Source organism: Cynocephalus volans, chromosome 3 (assembly GCF_027409185.1).
Source record: "Cynocephalus volans isolate mCynVol1 chromosome 3, mCynVol1.pri, whole genome shotgun sequence".
In the NCBI taxonomy this organism is placed as follows: Eukaryota; Metazoa; Chordata; class Mammalia; order Dermoptera; family Cynocephalidae; genus Cynocephalus; species Cynocephalus volans.
Window position 1 is genome coordinate 119,176,811 of NC_084462.1, and position 22,817 is coordinate 119,199,627.

General features: G+C 38.8%; 1 protein-coding gene across 2 annotated transcripts; it reads right to left on the reverse strand.

Annotated features, from left to right (window-relative positions):
* Positions 1-5,275: 5,275 nt before the first annotated feature.
* On the reverse strand, positions 5,276-22,578 carry EAPP (E2F associated phosphoprotein). 2 transcript variants are annotated; one of them, XM_063091468.1, is made up of 6 exons: positions 22,426-22,578; positions 17,908-18,089; positions 16,522-16,617; positions 15,142-15,259; positions 8,231-8,341; positions 5,276-5,850 (listed from the first exon to the last, which is right to left on the reverse strand). In XM_063091468.1, the coding sequence occupies exons 1-6, from the start codon at positions 22,497-22,499 to the stop codon at positions 5,574-5,576; spliced, it is 858 nt and encodes a 285-aa protein (XP_062947538.1). In that variant the 5' UTR covers positions 22,500-22,578; the 3' UTR covers positions 5,276-5,573. The 2 variants fall into 2 exon arrangements, with proteins under 2 accessions (XP_062947538.1, XP_062947539.1); XM_063091469.1 differs by lacking the exon at positions 15,142-15,259 and having other exon boundaries at positions 5,762-5,850.
* Between the last annotated feature and the right edge of the window lie 239 nt (positions 22,579-22,817).

Consider the following 22,817-nt stretch of genomic DNA (forward strand, 5'->3'; position numbering starts at 1 on the left):
ATTCATATGTTGAAGTCCTAACCTCTAGTACCTCAGAATCTGACTGTATTTGGAGATGGGGGTCTTTAAAGAGGTAATGAATGTAAAATGGAGTCTCATGGGTGGGACCTAACCCACAATGACTGTTATCCTTAAAGGAGGAGGAGATTAGGATATAGACATGTGCCCAAACAGAGGAAACAGTAAGGACACAAGGAAGGCAGCCAGCTGCAAGCCAAGGAGAGAGGCCTCAGAAGAAACCAAGCCTGCAGACACCTTGATCTTGGACTGCTAGCATCCAGTATTGTGAGAAAATCAGTACCTGTTGTTTAATCCACCCAGTCTGTTATTTTCTTATGGCAGCCCTAACAAATATAGTACAACAATCTTAATGAAAAATTCTTTGCTTAGAGTTTGCTTCAGTCTGAAGAAAAATATTCCTGTGCTTACCTAAGTCCCCTAAACCAATATCAATTAAGAGATAGTAAAAATCTGTCATACTGTTAAGAATTATTGAAATTACTTAATTATTTGAGTATGGGAGGTTGGTAAATTGCTGCCAACCTTTTTTCCCCTTACCAATCCATAGGAAGACTCAAATAAAATTGATTTATCCATTTGGCACTGTAGGCCAAGTACCTACAGACCACTTGGTTCTAAATAAGAAAATAGAACTACAAAATTAAGATATGTTTAATTAAATTTATATATGTATATTTCTTTGATTTTTAAATTTAAAACATATACAACTTTCATTACATTTTGGAACAATTAGGTTAAATTTTTGCATTTCTCAAGAATTCCCATTTATGCATGATTGCTAAGAAATCATACCAAATCATGAATGAGTCAATCATAGTCAAATGTTTTTTTGTTTTTTTGTTTTTTTGTTTTTTTTAAAGATGACCGGTAAGGGCCGAGCCCGTGGCGCACTTGGTAGAGTGCTGCGCTGGCAGTGCAGCGACGCTCCCACCGCGGGTTCGGATCCTATATAGGACTGACCGGTGCACTCACTGGCTGAGTGCCGGTCACGAAAAAACGACAAAAAAAAAAAAAAAAAAAAATGACCGGTAAGGGGATCTTAACCCTTGACTTGGTGTGGTCAGCACCACGCTCACCCAGTGAGCGAACCGGCCATCCGTATATGGGATCCGAACCGGGGCCTTGGTGTTATCAGCACTGCACTCTCCCGAGTGAGCCACAGGCCGGCCCCATAGTCAAATGTTAAAAACAAAAGTAATCCATCCAAAAACTTTTACAAGAAAAATATTCAAAATTAGATACAGGTGCATCTTAGTATTTCATATGACACAGAGTAGGGCTCCTTTTTCTCCTTCCATTCCCTAACTACTTGTCTCCTGTTTTAAGTCTTTGGTAATGGTTCAGAGAGCCTGGGGCAATGACTCCTGCAAGGGAAGACTGGGGCGTAGTGATGGCAACGTTTCTACAGGCTTGGAGGATAAGAAGCTGAGAAAAAAACAAACCACAAACAGTCCATGTATGATATACATGGAAACACATACCATACAAACATAGATACATCTTGGACCCTTTGAAACATAAGTGACAGATTTAATAAGTGATAAATTTAATGTTGTATGTATTTCCACATCTAGAGGTGGTGGGTGGCCTCTAGGAGCTCAGAGCAGCTCCTGGCTGACAACCAGCAAAAAAAAAATAGCAACCTCAGTCCTGTAACCATCAGGAGGTGAATTCTGCCAACAACTTGAAGGTGCTTGGAGTGGATTCTTCCCCGGTCCGATCTCCAGATAAGAATGCAACCTGGCCAACAACTTGATTACAGTCTTATGAAACCCTAAGTAGAAGATGCTGCTATGTCCAGACTCCTGACTCACAAAAAATTAAGAGATAATGAATGTGCACTATTCTATGTCACTAAATGTGTAGACATCTGTTACATAGCAAAAGAAACTAATACAGTAAGCCAAGCTGATCAGGAAAAAGAACAATCAGCTTCAGTGGGATCAGCAAACCATAATTCCAGTTCCACCTCATTTAAATATTAAATAATTTATGCTTCATTTTAAAAAAGTTAAGGCAGAGGAAGACCACAAGTAATCTTTTTTTAATTATTATTTTAACTTCTCAATGTACATTGTAGTTGATTTTAGTGTCCCTGTACCTGTTCCTCTTTCTCCCCTCCCCCCAACTATATCATATCCGTTCACTTGTCTTAACAACTTCAAGGAATTATTGTGATTGTTGTGCCTTCTCCCCCGACACACCATTTATTTGTTCGTATGTTTATTATTTATTTTTAGCTCCCACAAATAAGTAAGAACATGTGGTACACAAGTAGTCTTTTAAAGATTCGTGTGTAGTTGTTTAACACAGAGATAATAGAAAAACATTTACTATTACAAAATATAAGAAGGCTATGCTGAAAAGAGCTGATTGTTGAATAACCTGAGATGCAATCACATTGCAGATAGCATCCTACCAAAACAAAAGGACAGAAAATATATTCAAAGTTATGCATTAAAATTGAGGTGGAAAAGTTTCACATCTCTCTCTGCTTCAAGCCAAAACAGTATTAGCTACCAATTTCCTTCGGTGATAGTTCAAGGATTAAAAAAAAAAATTTAAAGGGCCATGTTTCCATTTTACGGTCTTATAGTATACTCTGTGTTCCTCTAATCATACTGCTTCATTGATTCCTTTACACATCAGGCTCCCCCAGAGTTGACTCCTGTTGCTTACAGCAAAAGTATCCTTACTGATAAACCAAGATAGACACTCCTTCAGCTCTCCTAGACTTTACATTCTAGAAGAGAGACCAATATAGTATCAAAATTCAACTTCCAGTATTGTGGGTTTGGTGGCTAAATACCTATTTTTATAAGTTTGAATCACCAGCTTGAAAATTAAGCCACTAATTTAAAAAGTTTCTATTAGAAATCCTGCACTGAGTTCCTGAAACTAATAAACTATAGAAACACATGGAGAGGAAAGTTAAAGGGACATAAAGAATAGTTGTGAATAGTTTTATATTTTATAAAAATTAAATACATTGTAGTCTATTCTTGGATCATTTTCAATTTTCTACTTGTAACATCTTCATGGTAGAATGCATTCCTTCCTGGGGATTACAATCGTCATCTAAAATGTACAACTACTTGGATTTATATCAACTGATTAGATAGTATACAAAACTGCTCCTATGCAGCTGTCCTTCCCCTTAATGTTGTTATTGCCACAAATTACATCTTTATACATTGCAATTTCCTGCCTCTTTTATTATAGAGTCACATTCTCTGAGAAGGGCCCCAACAACATGACTTTTTAACATCTGCCCCAGGTGATAAGACCACTGAGAACCTCTCACTAGAAGTGGGTATGAGGGTTCAACGGAGGAGTGGTTGTGGGATCTGGGAAAATAGTATTTGCAATGACAGTAACACAGGCGATCTTACAAAGATACAATATGACAAACATAGGTTACAATAAATAGGCCGATAGTGTTACTCCATAACAAAACACTTAGCAACAAGTTGAAACATTTTAAAGTATATATATTGCTTCCGATCAGATATATATCAGCATGTTATAAAAATTATCAAACATGCTATAAGACATTGAAGAATCTTTAGAAACTAATTATCATTTTTCTGCCTCCACCCTATTCATACAACCACACCATTACTGGCTCCAGCTCTCCCTAGCTTGTAGAAAGCACAGAAGACGAGGAGGTAGGAAGGACATTTTCCCTTATAGAATATGCAGAGTTCCCTGTATTAGTCTGTTTTTGGTCCCTAATAACAGAATACTTGAAACTGGGTAATTATAAGAAAATGAAATGTATATCTTACAGTTTCAGAGGCTGGGAAGTCCAAGGTCCAGGGGGCACATCTGGTGAGGGTCTTCTTCTTGGTGGGGGCTCTGGACAGAGTCCCATGGCAACACAGGTTATCACATGGCTAGCATGGCAAGAGGCCACAGTCCTCATGATCCAGTCACCTTTTAAAGGCCACACCTTTCAACACTGCCATAGTCTTATCTCCCACCCTCTTAACACTGTTACAATGGGAATCAAACTCCAATGAGTTTGGGGGGACATTCAATCCACAGCAGTCCCCCTCAGGCTTTGTTCAGCACTGGCCTCTGTGGGCAATCACTGCTCTAGACCAGCATTTTCATTTTATAGATGAGAAAAGTGGGCCTCAAAGGAACAGACTTGCCCAAAATTAGTATGGCAGATCCTAAGTTAAAACACATTTCCTGACTACTTTGCATTTTATCGTATCTTCTCTATGAATAACAAAAAGACCCTAAGTTTTCTAATGTTGTTTTTAGAACTAGTCTAAATCATATCACTCTTTTAAAAAGTGAAAATGCACAGATGTCTACAATGCGATCCCCCAAGCTACCAGTGATGATGGGAGCGGGGGGCAGGGGAGAGCTGGCCGTATAGAGATCTGAATCCTTAACCTTGGTGTTAGCAGTACCATGCTCTCCCAAGTGAGCTAACTGATTTTTATATTTTTTATATTATTAATACCAAAAAACATACCTTGGTTGCTGGCAACAGAAGGAATAAATGCTAGGCACAAAAAGTGGCAACAAGATTTTTAAGTCACGTCAGAGGGGGAGAGGTTACTCTCCCTCATCATAAATTTCTATCTTAAAATGTACATTCATTTGCCTTCACTTTTGTCAGTAAATATAAATTAATTTTTTAAATGTGCATTCATTAAGTTTAGAATATTTTAAAGTGCAATCCTTTTTCTCTCCCTCATTATGAATTTTTTTTTCTTTTTGTGGGGGGGACAGCTGGCTAGAAATTTCTACTTTAAATGTGCATTCATTTGCTTTTGCTTTGTCAGTAAAAGTAAATTAAGGAAAGAAAGAAGGAAAGAGGGAAGGAAGGAAAGAGAGGAGGAAGGAAGGAAAGAAGGAGGGAAGGAAGGAAGGAAGGAAGGAGAGAGGAAGAGAGGAAGGGAAGAAGGAAAGAAGGGAAGAAGGGAGGAAGGGACGAAGGGACGAAGGGACGAAGGGAGGAAAGAAAGAAAATGTCCATTCATTAAGTTTAGAATACTGTTAAGTGCAAATCTTTTTAGAGAAAGACCTACATTACTCAAGACATCCAACAATAGCAACTCCATGCAATTTTAACAGTTACTAAAAACCGCCACTCCCTCCTGTGGAGTGGGGAGTGGGGGAAAATAAAGATGCTTCTTAGCAAAAACAATACAGACAGAAGTCAGAAAGTTTCTAGTTGAATCACACCAAGGGTACATCCAAAATAAAAAATAAAAATAACACTCAGAAACAAAGATTACTTATAACTCCAGAACATTTTAATTCTAAATAGCTTTAATAAATAAAAATCCCCACAGTTTCTAAACGTCCATCAAAAAGAGAATGATCAGTCCCATCAATATTGAGGAAAATTAAAGGAAAAACAAAGATGGGGGAAGAGATAAAGGCTGATAATCACTCTCTTTCATAAGATAAAATACTGCTTCCTCAAATAATAACCCAAGTCACTTAATGATATGAATAGGTAGGAGGAAAATAACTGTCCATATTGATCTTATATACAGTATTGGGCAATTAAATGCCAGCTGCGCTGTTTAGGAATGGCTTGCTAAAACATTGAAAAAATGAAAGACTTCATCCTTGTCAAAGACTGCCACTTCAGTGGAACATTCAGTGCACATGACTGGATGATAGATTTCTTCCACTTCTGTCTCTGCCTGCTCTGCAGCATCTTCATGGTTAGACTTCATCTTCTTATGGCCCCGCCTTTTCTTCCTGTTCTCTGAGGTTTTGTATCTTAGAACCTCCTCTTTGTTGACAGAACAATTCATCACAAACATTGCTCTATATTGAGTTTTGTATGATTCATGCCTAACAGGAAAATGAAATAAAAAATTTGGATTTATGCTCTTTTTTAACAGTTATCCATTTAGATAAAATTTTAAAACACCAAAAACTTACTGAAATACCAACCAAAGTAAAGACATGGGAAAAAAACAATTTTTAAAAATTTTAAAGAGTTGTTTTTAGAATAGGAAGAAATTTTTTAATAGATAATAATATAAAGAAGGAATGTATCTTCTTTTCTACTGCTTTTATGTAACTTTTATCTCAGAAAAAAGATTTGCTCTTCAAATTCAAAAGACAAGTTGTTGGAGACTGGACAAGAAATGTTTAAATAATCTTTGACTATGTGTTTTCATATTGCAGCCTGACACTCTGCCCTCCTCTCATCACAGGTGGTGCCATTCCAGTCACCATTTCAGTAAAAGCTACAAGTTTAAAAACTTAAAGGGGACTGGCCAGTTAGCTCCATTGGTTAGAGCACAGCCTTGTAACATCAAAGTCAAGGGTTTGGATCCCTGTACCAGCCAGCTGCCAAAAACAAACAAACAAACAAAAAAGCTTAAAGGTTTCTGACTTTATAATGTCCATTCTTGGCTATACTCCACCAGTCTAATGAATAGATCATGCTTCCTTTGTTCTCCTTATTATATAATGTTTTCCTACTTCTTTTCCCACTTAGTAAGTTGTTCTTTTTCTACCCTTAAACCTCACACAACAGAAATACCTATCTGGCTAAAAATGGTGAACTTGAACTGTTTTGTTCCAAATGTTAATTTCCACCTTCACCACCACCAGGAATTAAGAATGTGCAAACTGGCACTTCTCCAAGTAAAACCATAATCCAACCTTTCAAAAATATATTCAGTCATAAATAGTTTTAGTCTCCTGTGCATGTGAGTATGTGTTTACATGATTGCATGTCTCACATCTATAAGAATCGCTGATCATATGTTCATATGTTTTTCCCCTTCTCTATATTTCTTGTGCATCAGAACAAATCATTTTTCTGAACTATTTCTTAAAGAATACTCTTAGAAGTCTTAATTTCCCCAAACTTTAAAATTTCTAATTAAAAAATTTCATGTTTACTCCATTGTACTAGAACCCTGCATTAATATGGAACACAATTTTCACCAAGGCCAACTTCCACTGTTAGATCATGAAGCAACTTCTTTTGAGTACAGGAACCTTGTTTTATGGTTTAATTGGAAGAGAAGCAATATAAGTACAAAGGCTGGGTACAGAGTTTCTATTTGGAATGATGAAAATGTTCTCGAAATGAATAGTGGTATGGTTGCACAACACTGTTAATGTACTTAATGCCACTGAATTTTACACTTAAAAAATAGTTAAAATAACAAAGTTTATGTTATGTACATTTTACCACAATTAAAAAAAACAGTATATATTTGAGAGATGCGACATAATAAGAAATATATATTGGGTATCTGTTCCCAGTTCCTGACACAAGCTCCTAAAACAATTGTGATTTCCTGAGTGACAGGAGCACCTTTTGTTATAAAGATAACTTTTGGTCTTAGGCCCAGGTTCCTAACACAAGAGCATCTAAGACCCCAGGAATCTCCAAGAGTGTCTTTTTGTATGCTAACGAAATGACTGGTGGTTGCAGTCCCTAGACATCTTCAGGATGAGGACTAGTCACCAAAAAGACCAAGGCATTTATTAGAGGGTTAGAACTTTCAAATCCCACCCCACCACATCCCCAGCCTCAGAGGAGAGGAGAGGAGCTGGAGATTGAGTTAATCACCAGTGGCTAGTGATTTAACCAATCATGCCTACATAATGGAATCTCCATAGAAACCCTAAAGGAAGGATTTCAGAGAGCTTCCAGGTTGGTGAACAGATCCACATGTCACACCCCAAAACTCCACAGGGACAGAATTTCCTCCACTCTAAACCCTTCAAAACCTTGACCTAAGTACCTCTTCACCTGGCTGTTCATTTGTATCCTTTATAACACGGGAACATTCAATTTGCAGCCAATTTGGATTGAAGTGTAGGTAATGTGGGAACATACTACTTGCAAATGGCCCAAACTGAGCTTAACCTGTGGGGTCTGCACTAACTCCAGGTAATCAGAATTAAAATAAATTGTAGGACAACCAACTGGTGTCTGCAGAGAATTGGAGAACTGCTTGGTGTAGTAGAAAAAAAAAATCCACACATCTAGTGTTAGGAAGTACTGAAAAATGATTTTTCCTTTAAGAGAACATGTCATTTCACAAAATATGCATGTATACACAGTTTCACTGAATCATTATTAGCACTGACAAGTGCTTTATTAGAAAAGCTGCTTTTGATAGAACTATGTATAACCAAACTTATTTGTGTAAAGATTAGTGATAGGTTCTCTGTGCATGTGTGTTTACCCTTCATCCATTACCTTTGGCAATCAAGACACAGGGTGGTCATGCAGGCAGGACAATTCAAGACAGCATCACTGTTTGGAACAGGCTGTTGTTGACGTGGCCTCTGCAGTCCAAAATAATGATAACTAGAACAAAAAAAGAACAGGATGTAGGAAGTAGAGACACACACGAAAGCCAGATCTTGGTTTCTAATGTCACTCTCCAAAAAAAGTACTTCTCAGAGAAATGGCTGGTTCTAGGAATGTGGCATACAGGATGAACCTGAAGCATCTTGTAGTGCCAGAAAGTAAGGAAGTGCTCAATAAAAACAAGAACAAGGGAAGGTGGGGCAAGATGGCAGACTAGAGGTGCCCAGGGTACATTCTTCCCATAGAAAAGGACCAGAACAATGAAGCGACAGCTGAATACTGACAGGAGCATCAGCGGGAGAGTGAAGCAGGAGACAGGTGAGATCGCTGTGGAACATGAACACCCAAGATGGTAGCACAGAGAGGAGAGACAGGCACACAGCCTCAGCCGACACTGGGACTGGCACAGGAAGAATTTTCCCTTGTGGTGAAAAGGCAGGCAATGTACCCACATCCACCCCCATCCTCACCAGAGAGGCCTACAGATCCTTTAGCACAACAAGCCCAGGGCCAAGTATGGGGAACATCCTAGAAAATACACACTGCAACACTCTAGAACACTAGCACAAACTGTGCACTCCCCACCCCCCACCTTCAGGACCCAAGCCTATGTGAGAAGGTGCCATCTTGAAACTACAGCTGTTGCAGTAGCACGCCCTACCCTGGGGCCAGTAGCCATGGTGCTTTCTCAGCCTTAAGGCTCTGCCCTCCATCCAACACATTCACAGGAGAGGCAATAATGCCCTGACCTTGGCAGCCTGAAGCCTGGGATCACAGCCACTGTGACTCTGTTCTACAGTCTGGCAAGTCAACTCTAGTCCTGCTGAATTGACACACCCACCACATCCCCGGCCAGAAATCAGACAGGCAGACCCTCCTCCAGCAGACCACCTCCAAATCCTCCCCCTACCTGCAACCCCACCAGCTGACTGATTTGTGTGCACCTGAGCCCCCAAATATGAAAAACAGGTCATGGGTCTCTACCCTAACAAATATGCCCTCAGCCCAGTGGAATAAAATGCTCCCAGAGAAGTGGCCAGGTGGCTCCAACCTGAAGAGTTCCACCCACCAGCCTAGCCAACAGTCCCAGAAGTGGCTGCACCAGCCCCTTCACTGCAGGATGCCTATTGGCCCTGCACACTGCCCAGAGGAAGCTGAACAGACCACTTCACTGCAGCCCCGCCTAGCGGCCTCACCCACTTCTTGAGAAGTGACTCAGCAGCTCTGCCCTTCGAAGTCCAGATGTGGAACTGCAGAGGAAAGCACAACCTTGCAGCTGTCTCCATCATGACCACCTGGCCCCAGAGCACTGCCACCATGATCTTCCTTCTCCCCACACAGCAGTCCATCCCATTCCCCACCAACACCTATCCCAGGTGTCAACAGTTCCACCTCACCCAGACCCAGGTGTTCCTGTGTTTTACCAGGCAGGAGGAAAGAGGGAGAAGCAAGGACCCAGGAGAAGCTTCTGCCTGCAGGAAAGCAGAAAGAGAAACCCCACCCAGGGTCACCCATTCAAGCTGAGGAGCTTCGGTACACCCCAATGCACCTATCAGGGTCATGGAATACTAGCCAGGGTGCCAGCAAGTCTGCCCAGGGTCACCCACCTCAGCCAAGGAGCAACAGGGCACCCAGGCTCTTCTCTCAAGAATGCTAGATCTTGCCTACATTCTCAACAACCCAACACAGTGTCACTCACTTTGACAACCAACCACTAGGTGTCCCAGCACCCAGGGAACGGAGGCACTAAGACACAACTCCAATGTTGAATAAGGTTGAACTAACCACACAGAGAGTACACTACTATGTCTACCTGGAACCAAAACTAAAACACCCTACCCAACAGTCAATATAAAATACAGAAGGGAGTCTCTCTCCTCAAAAGCCATGGCAGGATAACAGAAGAAGCAACTCCTCCACCAGACGACCAGAAATCAACGTAGGGATATTAGAAATATAAAAAAACAAGAAAATATGACACCACCAAAGGAATACAACAATTCTCAAACACCAGACCCCCAACAGCAGGAAACCTTTCAAATGACTCAAAAGGAATTTCGATCAACAATCCCAAGGAAACTCAATGAGATACAAGAAGACTCAGATATTTGACACAAAGAACTGAGAAAGACTATCCAGGATATGAAGAAGGAAATTTACAAACTGATACCTTAAAATAGATTGTAGCAGGGCTGGCCAGCAGACTCAGTTAGAGCATGGCCTTGTAACACCAGGGGTTTAGTTCCCTGCACCACCCAGCCAATCAATCAACAAATCAATCAATAAATAATAGATAGATAGATAGATAGATAGATAGATAGATAGATAGATAGATAGATAGATAGAAAGAAAGAAAGAAAGAAAGAATGTAGGAGAACTCCTGGAACTGAAGGATTCATTCAATAAAATAAAAAATACAACGAAGAGCTTAAGCAGCATGCAGAAGAAAGAATTTCTGATCCCAAAGACAATCTTTTTGAAACAACCCAGGTGAACCAAAAAAAAAGAATTTTTAAAAATGAAGAAAATCTATAAGAGCTATCAGACAACCTTAAGCACACAAACATCCAAATCATGGGTATTACAGAAGGGGAGAACAAAGGAAAAGGCACTGAAAACCTGTTCAATGAAATAATAGCAGAAAACTTCCCAGGTATTGGAATAGAGACAGAATTTCAAATCTAAGAGGCTCTAAGATCCCCAAACAGATCCAATCCAAAAAGGTCCTCTCTGAGACACACTGTAGTTGAACTAGCAAAAGTCAGAGATAAAGAGAGAAGTCTAAAAACAGCAAGACAAAAGCATCAGTCACCTATAATGAAGCCACCATCAGACTAACAGCAGATTTCTCAACAAAAATTTTACAGGCCAGAAGAGAATAGGATGATATATTCGAAGTACTAGAAGAAAAAAACTGCCAGCAAAAAACTACACCAGCAAGGCTATCCTTCAGAAACAAAGGAGAAATAGTACATTTCCCAGACAAACAAAAACTGCAGGAGTTCACCACCACACAACCAGCCCTACAAGAGATCCTCAAAGGAGTCCTACATCTGGAGTTAAAAAAAAAAATGATAATCACCACCATGAATGCACAAAAAAGAACAAAACCCACTGTACTGTAGATTAGATGCACCCCCATCCTCACTGAGGGCTTAATCCCCACTGTAACTGTTGAGGGTGGGAAATCCTATTATGGTAATTGAAAGGTAGGTCCTTGAAGAGGTGATTAGATTGCAGGACCATGTCTTAGTAAATGGACTGAAAATGGTGGTCATGGCCATGGTTTGGGGGCCTTTAAAAGGAGGGTAAATGAGGAGATTTTCTCAATGTGATACTCTGCCATCACTGTCTCCACCAGCAAGGCTCTCACCAAATGTGTTCCCTGGATTTCAGACTTCCCAGCCTCAGAAACTGTAAGCAATAAATTTCGTCTTCTTTATAAATAACCCAGTTTCACGTACTTTGTTATAAGCAACAGGAAGGGACTAATACACACTGGTAGAGCAGATAAGTAACCAAGGAAGAAAAAGAAACTATATCTCACCACCTCAAAAAACCAACAAACACTGAAGACAAACTATAAAAGGAAAAGAAAGGAACAAAAGATATTTAAAAGAACCATATGAGAATCAATATAATGCCAGAAAACAGTACCTTTCAATAACAACTCTAAATGTAAATAGATTGAATTCCCCACTCAAAAGACAAACTCTGAATAGATTAAAAAACTAGGCCCAACTATATGCTGCCTACAAGAAACTCACCTCACCTGTAAAAACTCACACAGACTAACAGTGATGGGTTGGAAAAGATGTACCACACAAATGGAAACTAAAAACGAGACAGATCAGCTATTCTTATATCGGATAAAATAGATTATAAGCCAAAAACTATAAAAAGAGACAAAGATGGTCATTAAATTATGATAAAGGGATCTATCTAGCAAGAAGATATAACATTCATAAATATATATACACCCAACATTGGATCACCCAGATATATAAAACAAACACTATTAGACCTAAAGAGAGCGATAGACCTAATACAATAGTTGGGGACATCACAACCCTCTCTCAACACTGAACAGATCATGTAGGCAGCAAATCAACAGAGAAACACACTTTAGACCAGTTGGATTTGGCAGACATCTACAGAAAATTTCATCCAACTACAGAATATACTTTCTTCTCATCAGCACATGGAACATTCTCCAGGATAAACTACATGTTAAGTCACAAATCAAGTCTCAACAAATTTTTAAAAATTGAAATAATTGCAAGTATCTTTTCAGACCACAACAGATTAAAACTAGAAATCAATAACATGTGAGACTTTGGAAACCATACAAATACATGGAAATTAAACAAAATGCTCCTGAAAGACCAATGGGTCAAATAAGAAATTAAACAGGACATCAAAAAATTTCTTGAAACTAATGAAAATACAGACAAAACACACCAAAACCTATGGGATACTGCAATAGCAGTACTAACAGGGAAGTTTTATTGCAATAAATGCTTACCTCAAAACAATAGAAATACTTCAAATAAACAACCTAATGTTACACCTCAAAGAACTAGAAATACAAGAACAATCCAATCCCAAAATTAGTAGATGGAAAGAAACAATCAAGATGAGAGCAGAACTATATGAAATAGAGACAAAAAAAAAATACAAAAGATCACACACACCCCCCCCAAAAAAAGTTGACTTTTTGAGAAGATAAACAAGACAAACCATTAGCTAGACTAAAAAAAGAGAGAGAAGACCCAAATAACAAAAACTGTGGTACCTAAAATGTAGTGAATTCATTATTTGGAACTGGTTTCTGTGGTCTTAAAAGGCTGTTTGATGCAGGAATGTAAATTACAAGTCAAAAAAAACATTATGGAGGGAGGGAGGTTTCGGTAATGGGCCACAATAATCAACCACATTGTATATTGACAAAATAAAATTAAGAAAAAAATAAAATAAAATAAAATAAATAAATAAAAAATAAAAATGTAAACAAAAAAAAACGTTATTTCTTCTCAAGATTATATAATAACAAAAATACACTCTATCTTACTTCACTGACAAATTTTTTTACCAGAATCAGGAGGTAGACTGTAAGCTCCTTGACCATCTCAATATCACTCATAGCACCTAAAATGTTACTTTCACACTGTGGGTAATCAAAAAATATTTATTAAATAAACACAAGGAGCAGTTGAAGACAGTGCATGGGTGAAACAGGGAGAGGGAAAAAGACAAAGTGGGAGAGTAGAAGCTATAAGGTGGTGTGCAAAGACCCCCACACCAACATCAATCTCTCCAGAATTGGAAAATACAGATTCCTGGATCCCGCCTCAGCTGAATCAAAACCTCCTAGTGTAGGGCTCAAGGGTCTGCATTTCAATCTCCCCAGGTGGTTGTGAAGCACAGCCAAGTTGGGAAAGCACTGGGTAATGGTGATAAGTTGCCTAGCTTTCAGTTTTATGACAAATCAACCTTATACCAAAATCAGAAACTGTCATATATTGCTGGTTCACAACCACTGTGGAAAATAGTTCAGTGGTTCCTTAAAAAGTTAAATATAGGGCCGGCCCGTGGCTCACTCGGGAGAGTGCGGTGCTGATAACACCAAGGCCCCGGGTTCGGATCCCATATACGGATGGCCGGTTCGCTCACTGGCTGAGCGTGGTGCTGACAACACCAAGTCGAGGGTTAAGATCCCCTTACCGGTCATCTTTTAAAAAAAAAAAAAAAAAAAAAAAAGTTAAATATAGAATGAGCATATGATCCAGCAATTCCACTCCTAGGTATAGACCCAAAATAAATGAAAGCAGGGACTGAAACAGACGTTCACAGCAACACTATTCACAACACTAGTCAAAAGTGGAAACAACCCAAATGTCCCTCAATGGATGAGTGGATAAACAAATTGTGTTATACACATACAATTACACATCATTCAGTCATAAAAATGAAAGAAGTACTAATACATGCTACAACATAGATGAACCTCAAAAACATTATGCTCAGTGAAAGAAGCCAGATATAAAAGGTCACATGTTGTATATCCTGTTTACATGAAATATCCAGAATAGGTTAAGTCTATAGAGACAGAACACAGATCCAGTGATTACCAGGTTGGGGGGGCCGGGTGGGGGAAGGGAAACTACTTGATGGTACAAGGGTTTCCTCTTGGAATGATGAAAACGATTTGAAACTAGATAGAGGTGGTGGCTTCCCTACACTGTGATGGTATGAAATACCACTGAATTGTTCACTTTAAAATGGTTAACTTTAGGGCTGGCCAGTTAGTTCAACTGGTTACAGCACAGTGTTATAACACCAAGGTCAAGGGTTCGGATCCCCATACTGGCCAGCCACCAAAAAAAAAAAAAAAAGATTAATTTTATGTTATGTGAATTTCACCTCAATTTTTAAAAATCAAATTTGTAAATAGTTAAAAGAATAATTCAGGTGCTTAAACATAACATCCACTCTTCATCCACATAAACTCTTCATTTCAAAGTAATTTAAAATTGTGTTTGTTTGAAAAAAGTCAGTTTTGTTTCTAGAGTAGAGAAACTGACTAGAGTAGTTTGATTCAACAAGTTTTTAAAAATCAATTGTCTGACTGAAATTTGCTGGTTATTTTCAAAATAAACTATTCAGCAGTTTTTTTCTCAAACTTCTTTGTGTGTGTGTATATACATATACACATACATTCAAAATGTGAATGTGGTGAAAATCATCTTTAAATCATTTTTTCCTAAAGATTCTAAATGTTAAATTTAAGTTCTTACCCCATTCTCTGTGCATCAACCCAGGCTTGATCTCTGTTATCTTTTTCAGGATCATATAGTAATTCATCATTTGTCAGAATCCTGTGTCGTTTGTTCTTTTTTTTCTTGGTCTTCTGTGCTAATTTTGAAAATGTTAAAGATATGAGTAAGTATCATGTCTTAAGTTCAGAAATCTTTAATATAGAATGAAGAATCCCATTTCCCAAGCTACATATTTATTCTATTTATATTTTCCTAAAAAACTTATAAAAGCCATTCTTGCAAATAAAGTTCTTGTCCAATTCACGGGGCACTAAAGCCTGGCCAGTTAGCTCAGTTGGTTAGAGCGCAGCCTTATAACATGAAGATCACAGGTCTGGATCCCCATACTGGCCAGCCACCAAAAAAAAAAAAAAAAAAAAAAAGGTTAAAACAAGGCACTAAAACAAAGATGACAGAAAAGGGAAAAACTGTTTCTTCACCAAATCTTGGTATCTCAAGGACTGGGTTCAAAGAATGAGAATTCAGAGTCTCAAAGAGGCCACTGAAAACAAAACAAGAATAGAAACTATTTTTCCTTGGTTGGTTTTGGTTTTTTTTTTTGGAGGGGGGTGGCGGGAGGCAGCTAGCTGGTATAGGGTCAAACTCTAGTGTTATCAATACCACATTCTAACCAGCTGAGCTAACCAGCCATCCCAGAAACCATTTTAATGTATAAACTCTCCACAAGTTCCCACACACAAAATGCTACAGAAATCAGAAAAAAAATTTTTAAAAGGTATGAAAAAAAATTGGTCATCCACATACACTAGACTTTTTAAATGTACTCTAGCAGGTCATATTTAAGTAATAATACATAGAAATATAAAATTGTTCTTTACCACATAAATCTGTTATTTGTGTATTTCAGTGTAATTCCTGATATAATTAGTTATTTCCAACAAGTTAGGAAAAATTCTGCAGGAGAGTAAAAATATAGAAATTATTTGCAGATGGGAAAACAAATGCTGTTGCTCTTATGAATCTAAAAGGAGAAGGGGGCCAAAAGCCCTGAGGAGGAGAGGTATCTCATTGGGACACACTCTCCCTCTCCCCAGGTATGCCCATGCAGCACCACAGTTGGTGCCATATCTTCATCCTCAGCTTTTCTTATTAAACAATCCTGCTTTTGCTTTCACATCAACGGCCTGCAATTTCCTAAAAATAAAACTCAAAGGGAAATCCTAATTTCAAATAATCGTTATGAGGCTGGCCAGTTAGCTCAATTGGTTAGAGCACAGCCTTATAACACCAAGGTCATGGGCTCAGATCCCCGTACCAGGCAGCCACCAAAAAAGCAAATTATTAGGTAAATCTTTTTCATAAACTATGACTGCTAAACTTGGTAAATATGTTACTTACCTGCTTTGTCTTCATCCTCAGAATCAGAATCAAAATATATATCATCATAGTACTTTGTTGGAGCTGTTCCAACTTTCCCATTTCCTGAGGAAGACCCTATTCAAATCAGAAGTAACGTTTACAGTCTAAACCATACATAATTCACAAGAAAAAACACTCCATATATTCTCCCATCCCCTCAAAGCAGTATCAACTCATTCACAATCTCATTTGGATGGTGAAATATTTTTACATCAATGACTTAATTTCTATGCACATGCAATTACAGAGAACTGACCTTCCTTGATTAGTGTTCCAAATCATGAGAAAATTATTCTCTCCCCTCCCACAAATCTAATTAATAGAAAAGCCATATTTTCAGGTTGCCAGCATACATATGTCTATCTTTCAGTCATGCAGTATATTGTGCAGAATAGGGAATAAACATCTTGTTTTAAGGGACTTTAGAGGAAAAGAGGATAAGAACTCTACAGAAAGGCAGGGGAATGAGTCAAGGACACATGCTTTCTCTACCCAGTTGTGCCCAGTACCATGACATAACCTATACTTTATCACATGCCTGAGACCTAATTCTTCCTCTTAACATCTGCTTTAGTTTTAGTAGTAGTAGTAGTAGTAGTAGTAGTAGTAGTAGTAGTAGTAGTAGTAGTAGTAGTAGTAGTATTTTTATTATTATATGCTTTCAGTTCTTCACAGTTAAGGCATAGCATATCAACATGGAAACCAATGCTGAGGAGTCCTACTTTCACAAACCAGTTTCAGGTCCGGTACATTTTAAATAAAGACCAGGTATCTCAAGCTAGGCATCTATAATTAACAATAATTTACTGCCTGTTACAAAAGGCTAGACGAGAGGAGATCAAATGTTCACCTCATAAAGAAATGATTAAGTTCTGCAATGATGAATATGCTAACTACCCTGATTTGATCATCACACATTGTATACATGTATTGAAATATGACTGTAACCCATAAATATCTACAAATAATATATTTCAACAAAAAAAAAGACCAAGTATCAAAATGAGACAGGAATTTGTAATGACATATCATTACGTCTGCCATCCCAGTACCATGCCACCCTAAAAATACTTCTATAATAAGCATGTGTCTTTTTTTTAATCCTGGAGTAAAACTACAAAAGGAAATTATGCAAGTAAATAGTATCTACTATTAAATAGTATTAATATAGTATTAAATAGTCTCTTTCCAACATCACAGGACGTTGTTTCATAGTCATCAAAGCAAACTCTGGCTGAGATTGCCAAACATTTATTCCTTCATTCAATAAATATTTATCAAGCACCTACTGTGCTGGGGACATAAAAGAGCACAAGTAAGGATCCTGTCCTTATGAAGCTTATAAAAATTGAACCAAAAGTTTACCTGTTCCCAGTGAGGATAAGTTATCCTTCATTGTTTTTATGGTGGAATTTAATTCAGCTTCCATTTCTTTTTCAAATTCATCTTCACTAGATGATTCACTTTCTCCAGTAAGACATTCTCTGATGAGTTTTCGTTTTTGGTCTGGAGTTCCATGTAAGAGCACATCCACTTCATCTTCAGAGCTAGTATAGATTTAAATTTTAAAAATGTGAATATTAAAAATTAAAATAACTTAGGGCCGGCCCATAACTCACTTGGGAGAGTGCGGTGCTGATAACACCAAGGCCATGGGTTCAGATCCCTATACAGGGATGGCCAGTTAGCTCACTTGGGAGAGCGTGGTGCTGACAACACCAAGTCAAGGCTTAAGATCCCCTTACCGGTCATCTTTAAAAAAAAAAAATTAAAATAACTTAAAACTCCCATCATCTTACTATCCAACCATTTTAAGTTTCACAAGGTTGAACTTCATATACTTATCATATTACATACAGCTATTCTCATTTAAAAGAACAACCAGTTCTGCACATTTCCAAATATATTTTTTAATGTGTACATGATATTTCCTCTTGTAGATGCTGTACGTTTATTTCTAAACTTTGCTATTAAACACTACAATGAATATCTCTATATATGTAATTGTTTTCTGTTGATTTCTCTAGAATAAACGTCTAGAATTAAATACAAACATCTTTCAACTTCTTGTATTATCACACTTTTTTCCAAAAGCATTGTACCAATTCATAATTCTATCAGCAATGTAAAGTTTACTTCACAGAACTGAGAGTTTTCTAAAATTCTGGATACTTAAATAAGACTTCGTATACATAATTAATATGCACCTAATATATCCGCACGAAATGTGTTAACAGATAGTAATTAAATATTACAGTTTAAAAGGCACAGTGCTACAGAGAAATATATATAGAGAGAAAGCCAGATTATACTCCAAATTCTCCTGAGCAATTTCTGCCAATTTACCCTGCCTTCTGTGCCTGGCTTTCCCCATCACTATTAGTAAGACTGAATTAAATCAGACATGTGGAGGAGTGAAATGTTATCAAAATAAATACTTAAGACATTTCTAACATTATCAGTAGCACATAATGTTCAATTATACATAGATTGATGAAGAGTTACAAACTATTCCTGACTTTTGCTTCCCTATTTTCTCTTATAGAACAATGTTTTTGAGGCTCCAACGGAATGTAAATCAAAATAATGCAATTCGCACCAATCAATTTTGCTAATGACTGAGGCCTTAGCCAGATTCTACTCCCAAGAAAATTCCCCATCTGACATTCTTCATCCTGACCAGGATGCTTCCTTTCTCCATTACCACTATTTTCACTCAGGTCCTCTTAACTTTGCCTGTACCACCAAATCCTAAGAATCTCTAGGCCTCCAAACTTTCTTCTGTTTCATTCCACCCTCAATCCTATTGACAGAATCTTATTCCTATAGAACTCTCTTCACATCACTACCCAACTAAGAAGCCTTCCATGGCCAATCCTCTGAGCACAGCATTCAAAACAGCCTTCCATAATCTGGCTCCAACTTACCTTTTCAAACTTACCTCCCACTATTACCCTCTATCTACTCCACTGGTCTCGAACTGAGGGCAATTTTGCCCCCTGGTAAACACTTGGCATGGCTATAGACATTTTTGATTGTCACAACTGGGGACATCGGGAGGGGCTACTGGCATCTCGTGGGTAGAGGCCAGGCATGCTGCTAAACATCTTACAATGCACAAGACACCCCTCCTACAACAAAGAATTATCTGACCCAAAATGCCAGTGCTGCCAAGGTTGAGAAACTCTGATCTATCTTATGCTCCAATGTTTCCAAAGTGTGGGACATAGATTATTTTTAGTAGCAGATAAATAACACTAAACAACATTGAATCCACTAAATAACACTGAATCCATTGCTGGTGGGAATGTAAAACGGAACAACCACTATGGAAAACAGCCTGGCAGTTTCTTACAAAACTAAACACACAACTACCATACAACCCAACCATTGCACTCCTGCGCATTTAATCCAGAAAAATGAAAACTTATGCTCACACAAAAACTTATATGTGAATGTTTATGGCAGCTTTATCCACAATAAGCAAAACTGGAAACAATCCACACATCCTTCAATAAGTGAATAGTTAAACTGTGGAATATTACTCAGCAATAAAAAAGGAATGAACTATTGACACATGCAACAACCTGGATCTCTAGAGAATTATGCTGAATGAAAAAGGCCAATCCCAAAAGGTTGCATACTGCATGATTCCATTTATATAACATTCCTGAAATAGCAAAATTATAGAAATGGAGAATAAATGAGTGGTTCCCAGGGGTTAAGTAGGGCGTGGGGCAGGAAGGAAGTGACTACAAAAGAGCATCAAGAGGGACCCTTATGGTGATGGAACGCTCTGTATCTTGACTGTATTAATGTCGATATCTTGCTTGTGATATTGCACTACAGTTTTTTGTAATATGTTAACACTGGGGGAAACGGTAAAGGGTACATACATTCTTTCTGTATTATTTCTCACAACTGCATGTGAATTAATAACTTCACAATAAAACGTTTAATTTAAAAAAACTGAATCATAAGAAAAGAGAATTATTCTTTTTGCAAGTTTTCTTAGACAAATCTTAGTCTTTCAGACTGCTGGGAGAGGCAAAACATCATGGGCCCTGCACATTTTTACTGAATATGCCAAGAGTGCAAGGTTCTGGCCACTCTCTACCCAGGCCATTTCTCAGTTGTGTTTACAGGAAGCAACCTTGAGGAATGAGATAATATCCCCTTCCAGGACAAAGAACACATTTATTCACAGCCTGCTATGAAAGAGGTAGATTCTCCAAGCTCAAGTGTTGTTTTTTTTTTTTTTTCCCTCTTCTATCCAAGTTCATGTGTTCTTTAGCCATGATGCCACCTACTGAACGTGCATTCATTTAGGTCCCTCAGTATAAACCATAGGGTTGAGAAGCGAGAGCAATCAACACAAACATACTGTGCTATGTGCAGTCTTTTATCTCTGACACAGGAGTCTCATGTCTTCTGTCAGCTTCCATGAAACAGTAACAAGCTATTATGCATAAGCTTATAAGTACTGTAAAATCAAATCCTGACTGACACCTCTCAAACATCTAATACCAATCTCCCTTTTTAAAGTAACAAGCATTGGACTCAGAGCCTTCAGCGGCAGTACTGCCTAATAACAATGTTTTGTTTTAATAGTACTTATTTTTACAGTTACTTTGCCAGTGGCAACTGTCATAGGATTATAAAGCTTCCTTAAAGAATAAGTTAACTTAAAAATATTACTCTCTCTTGCTCTCTCTGCTTCCACCATCTTGCAATGTGAGACCCCTGGGTCACTGTTGCCACCACCAGATGGACTTTGGATTTCACAGCCTCAGAAACTGTAAGGAATAAATTTTGCTTTTCTTTATTAAAAATGTATTTATATATATATATTAAATAAACAACAAAACAGGTGTATATGCAGAAGGTTCTGGCAGAATAACTGAAGTCCAGGGAACACTGCTATCTTCTTATCAAACTGAATTTCTAATTGAGGCCTACATATACCTCCCTTCACAGAAAGAAGCCGTTAACTGAAACTTTTTTTCACAAGGAATCCTTGTATCCATCCTCATCCCCCACAACAGAAACCTTCACAGCCATCTGATCTCCCATGCCCAGGATAATATGAGAAAACTTTATGAAGGGAGTACACCTTCACAGAAAGCTTCATCGGACAGAAGTAATGTTTAAAAGTTTATGAACAGGATCTGCTGACAACTTAAGACATAGCAAAATTTGCCTAGAAATCTCTTGTCAACATAACTGCAAGTTTCCCCCAGATAGGATAAATCCCTCCCTTCCTATCTGTGCCTATCTCAGGTCATCATTTTCTACAATACTTTTCCAAGCATTTATCTTACTTTCCGTATTATACTGTAAACCTGTGGAAAACAAGGATCCTATGATTTACCTCTGTAGCCCAGAACAAACAAGTCACACACAAAAAAAAGCCTGTTCAATAGTCCCGTATTTCTGTTTACGGAAATTCAGTCTTCAAAATGACCACTTCGCATTAAATCCCGTGAGCCTCACCAAAAACGTAAAATATAGCAGTTATGTTTCCATTTTGCAGAAGAGAAACCAAGGATTAGTGACTTGCCTTCGGTCACACTGCTAGTAAACTGTAGAGGCAGGATCCGACGTCATGCTTTTGAAGAGTTAGCCTGGCCCCCTGCGATTCCCGAATATCCCTCTTCCCCGCGCCAGTGTCGGCCTCGCCTCCCCGGGAGCCGTGCGACCCCACCAGGAACCCCCCTTGGCCTCCCACAAGCGACAGCGGGACTCGACGGGTGCCCGAATCGCTGGGCCGAGGGTCCGCACAAGCTCGGCAGGCTCAGCAGGCTCAGCAGGCTTAGCGAGGGGAGGAGTCAAGGCCCGGCCTCAGCCCAAGGCCTCGGGGGCCAGGGTGGGGCAGGGGCCCACCTGCTCAAAGCCGGCTCCTCGTCGCTAGGTTCTTCAACCGCGTAGGGGTCGTAGTCATCCGGGAGCCGGTTCATGGTGGCCCGCAGCAGCCTAACGGACAGCGTCTCTGTTTATTCCGTCGGTCGATTCCCTAAAGCATTGCCTACGCCACTTCCTCCCACACTTCCGCATCCTCCTTGCGCGCTTGCGCACTTCGTCCCAGCTGGAGGAGTGGGGAGAGGGGGCGGGTCCCAGTCCCTCCACCGCCCTCCGCGGGTTCTGCTTACCTGGAAACAGCAGCATCCTTATTACTGAAAGTAATAATAATCGGCACCCTCGTAAGTGGCAGTCTTCAAGATGAACGCTCTGGCTCTATCCGCTGGAGCTGGGATACACTCTGCTCTCCTGTCCGT

Coding starts and splice junctions, on each gene's coding strand:
- EAPP (XM_063091468.1), bottom strand. CDS start 22,499: ATGAACCGGCTCCCGGATGACTACGACCCCTACGCGGTTGAAGAACCT. Junction 18,090..22,425: donor GAGGAGCCGGCTTTGAGCAG/GTGGGCCCCTGC, acceptor AATCTATACTAG/CTCTGAAGATGAAGTGGATG. Junction 15,260..16,521: donor TGAGGATGAAGACAAAGCAG/GTAAGTAACATA, acceptor TTTCAAAATTAG/CACAGAAGACCAAGAAAAAA.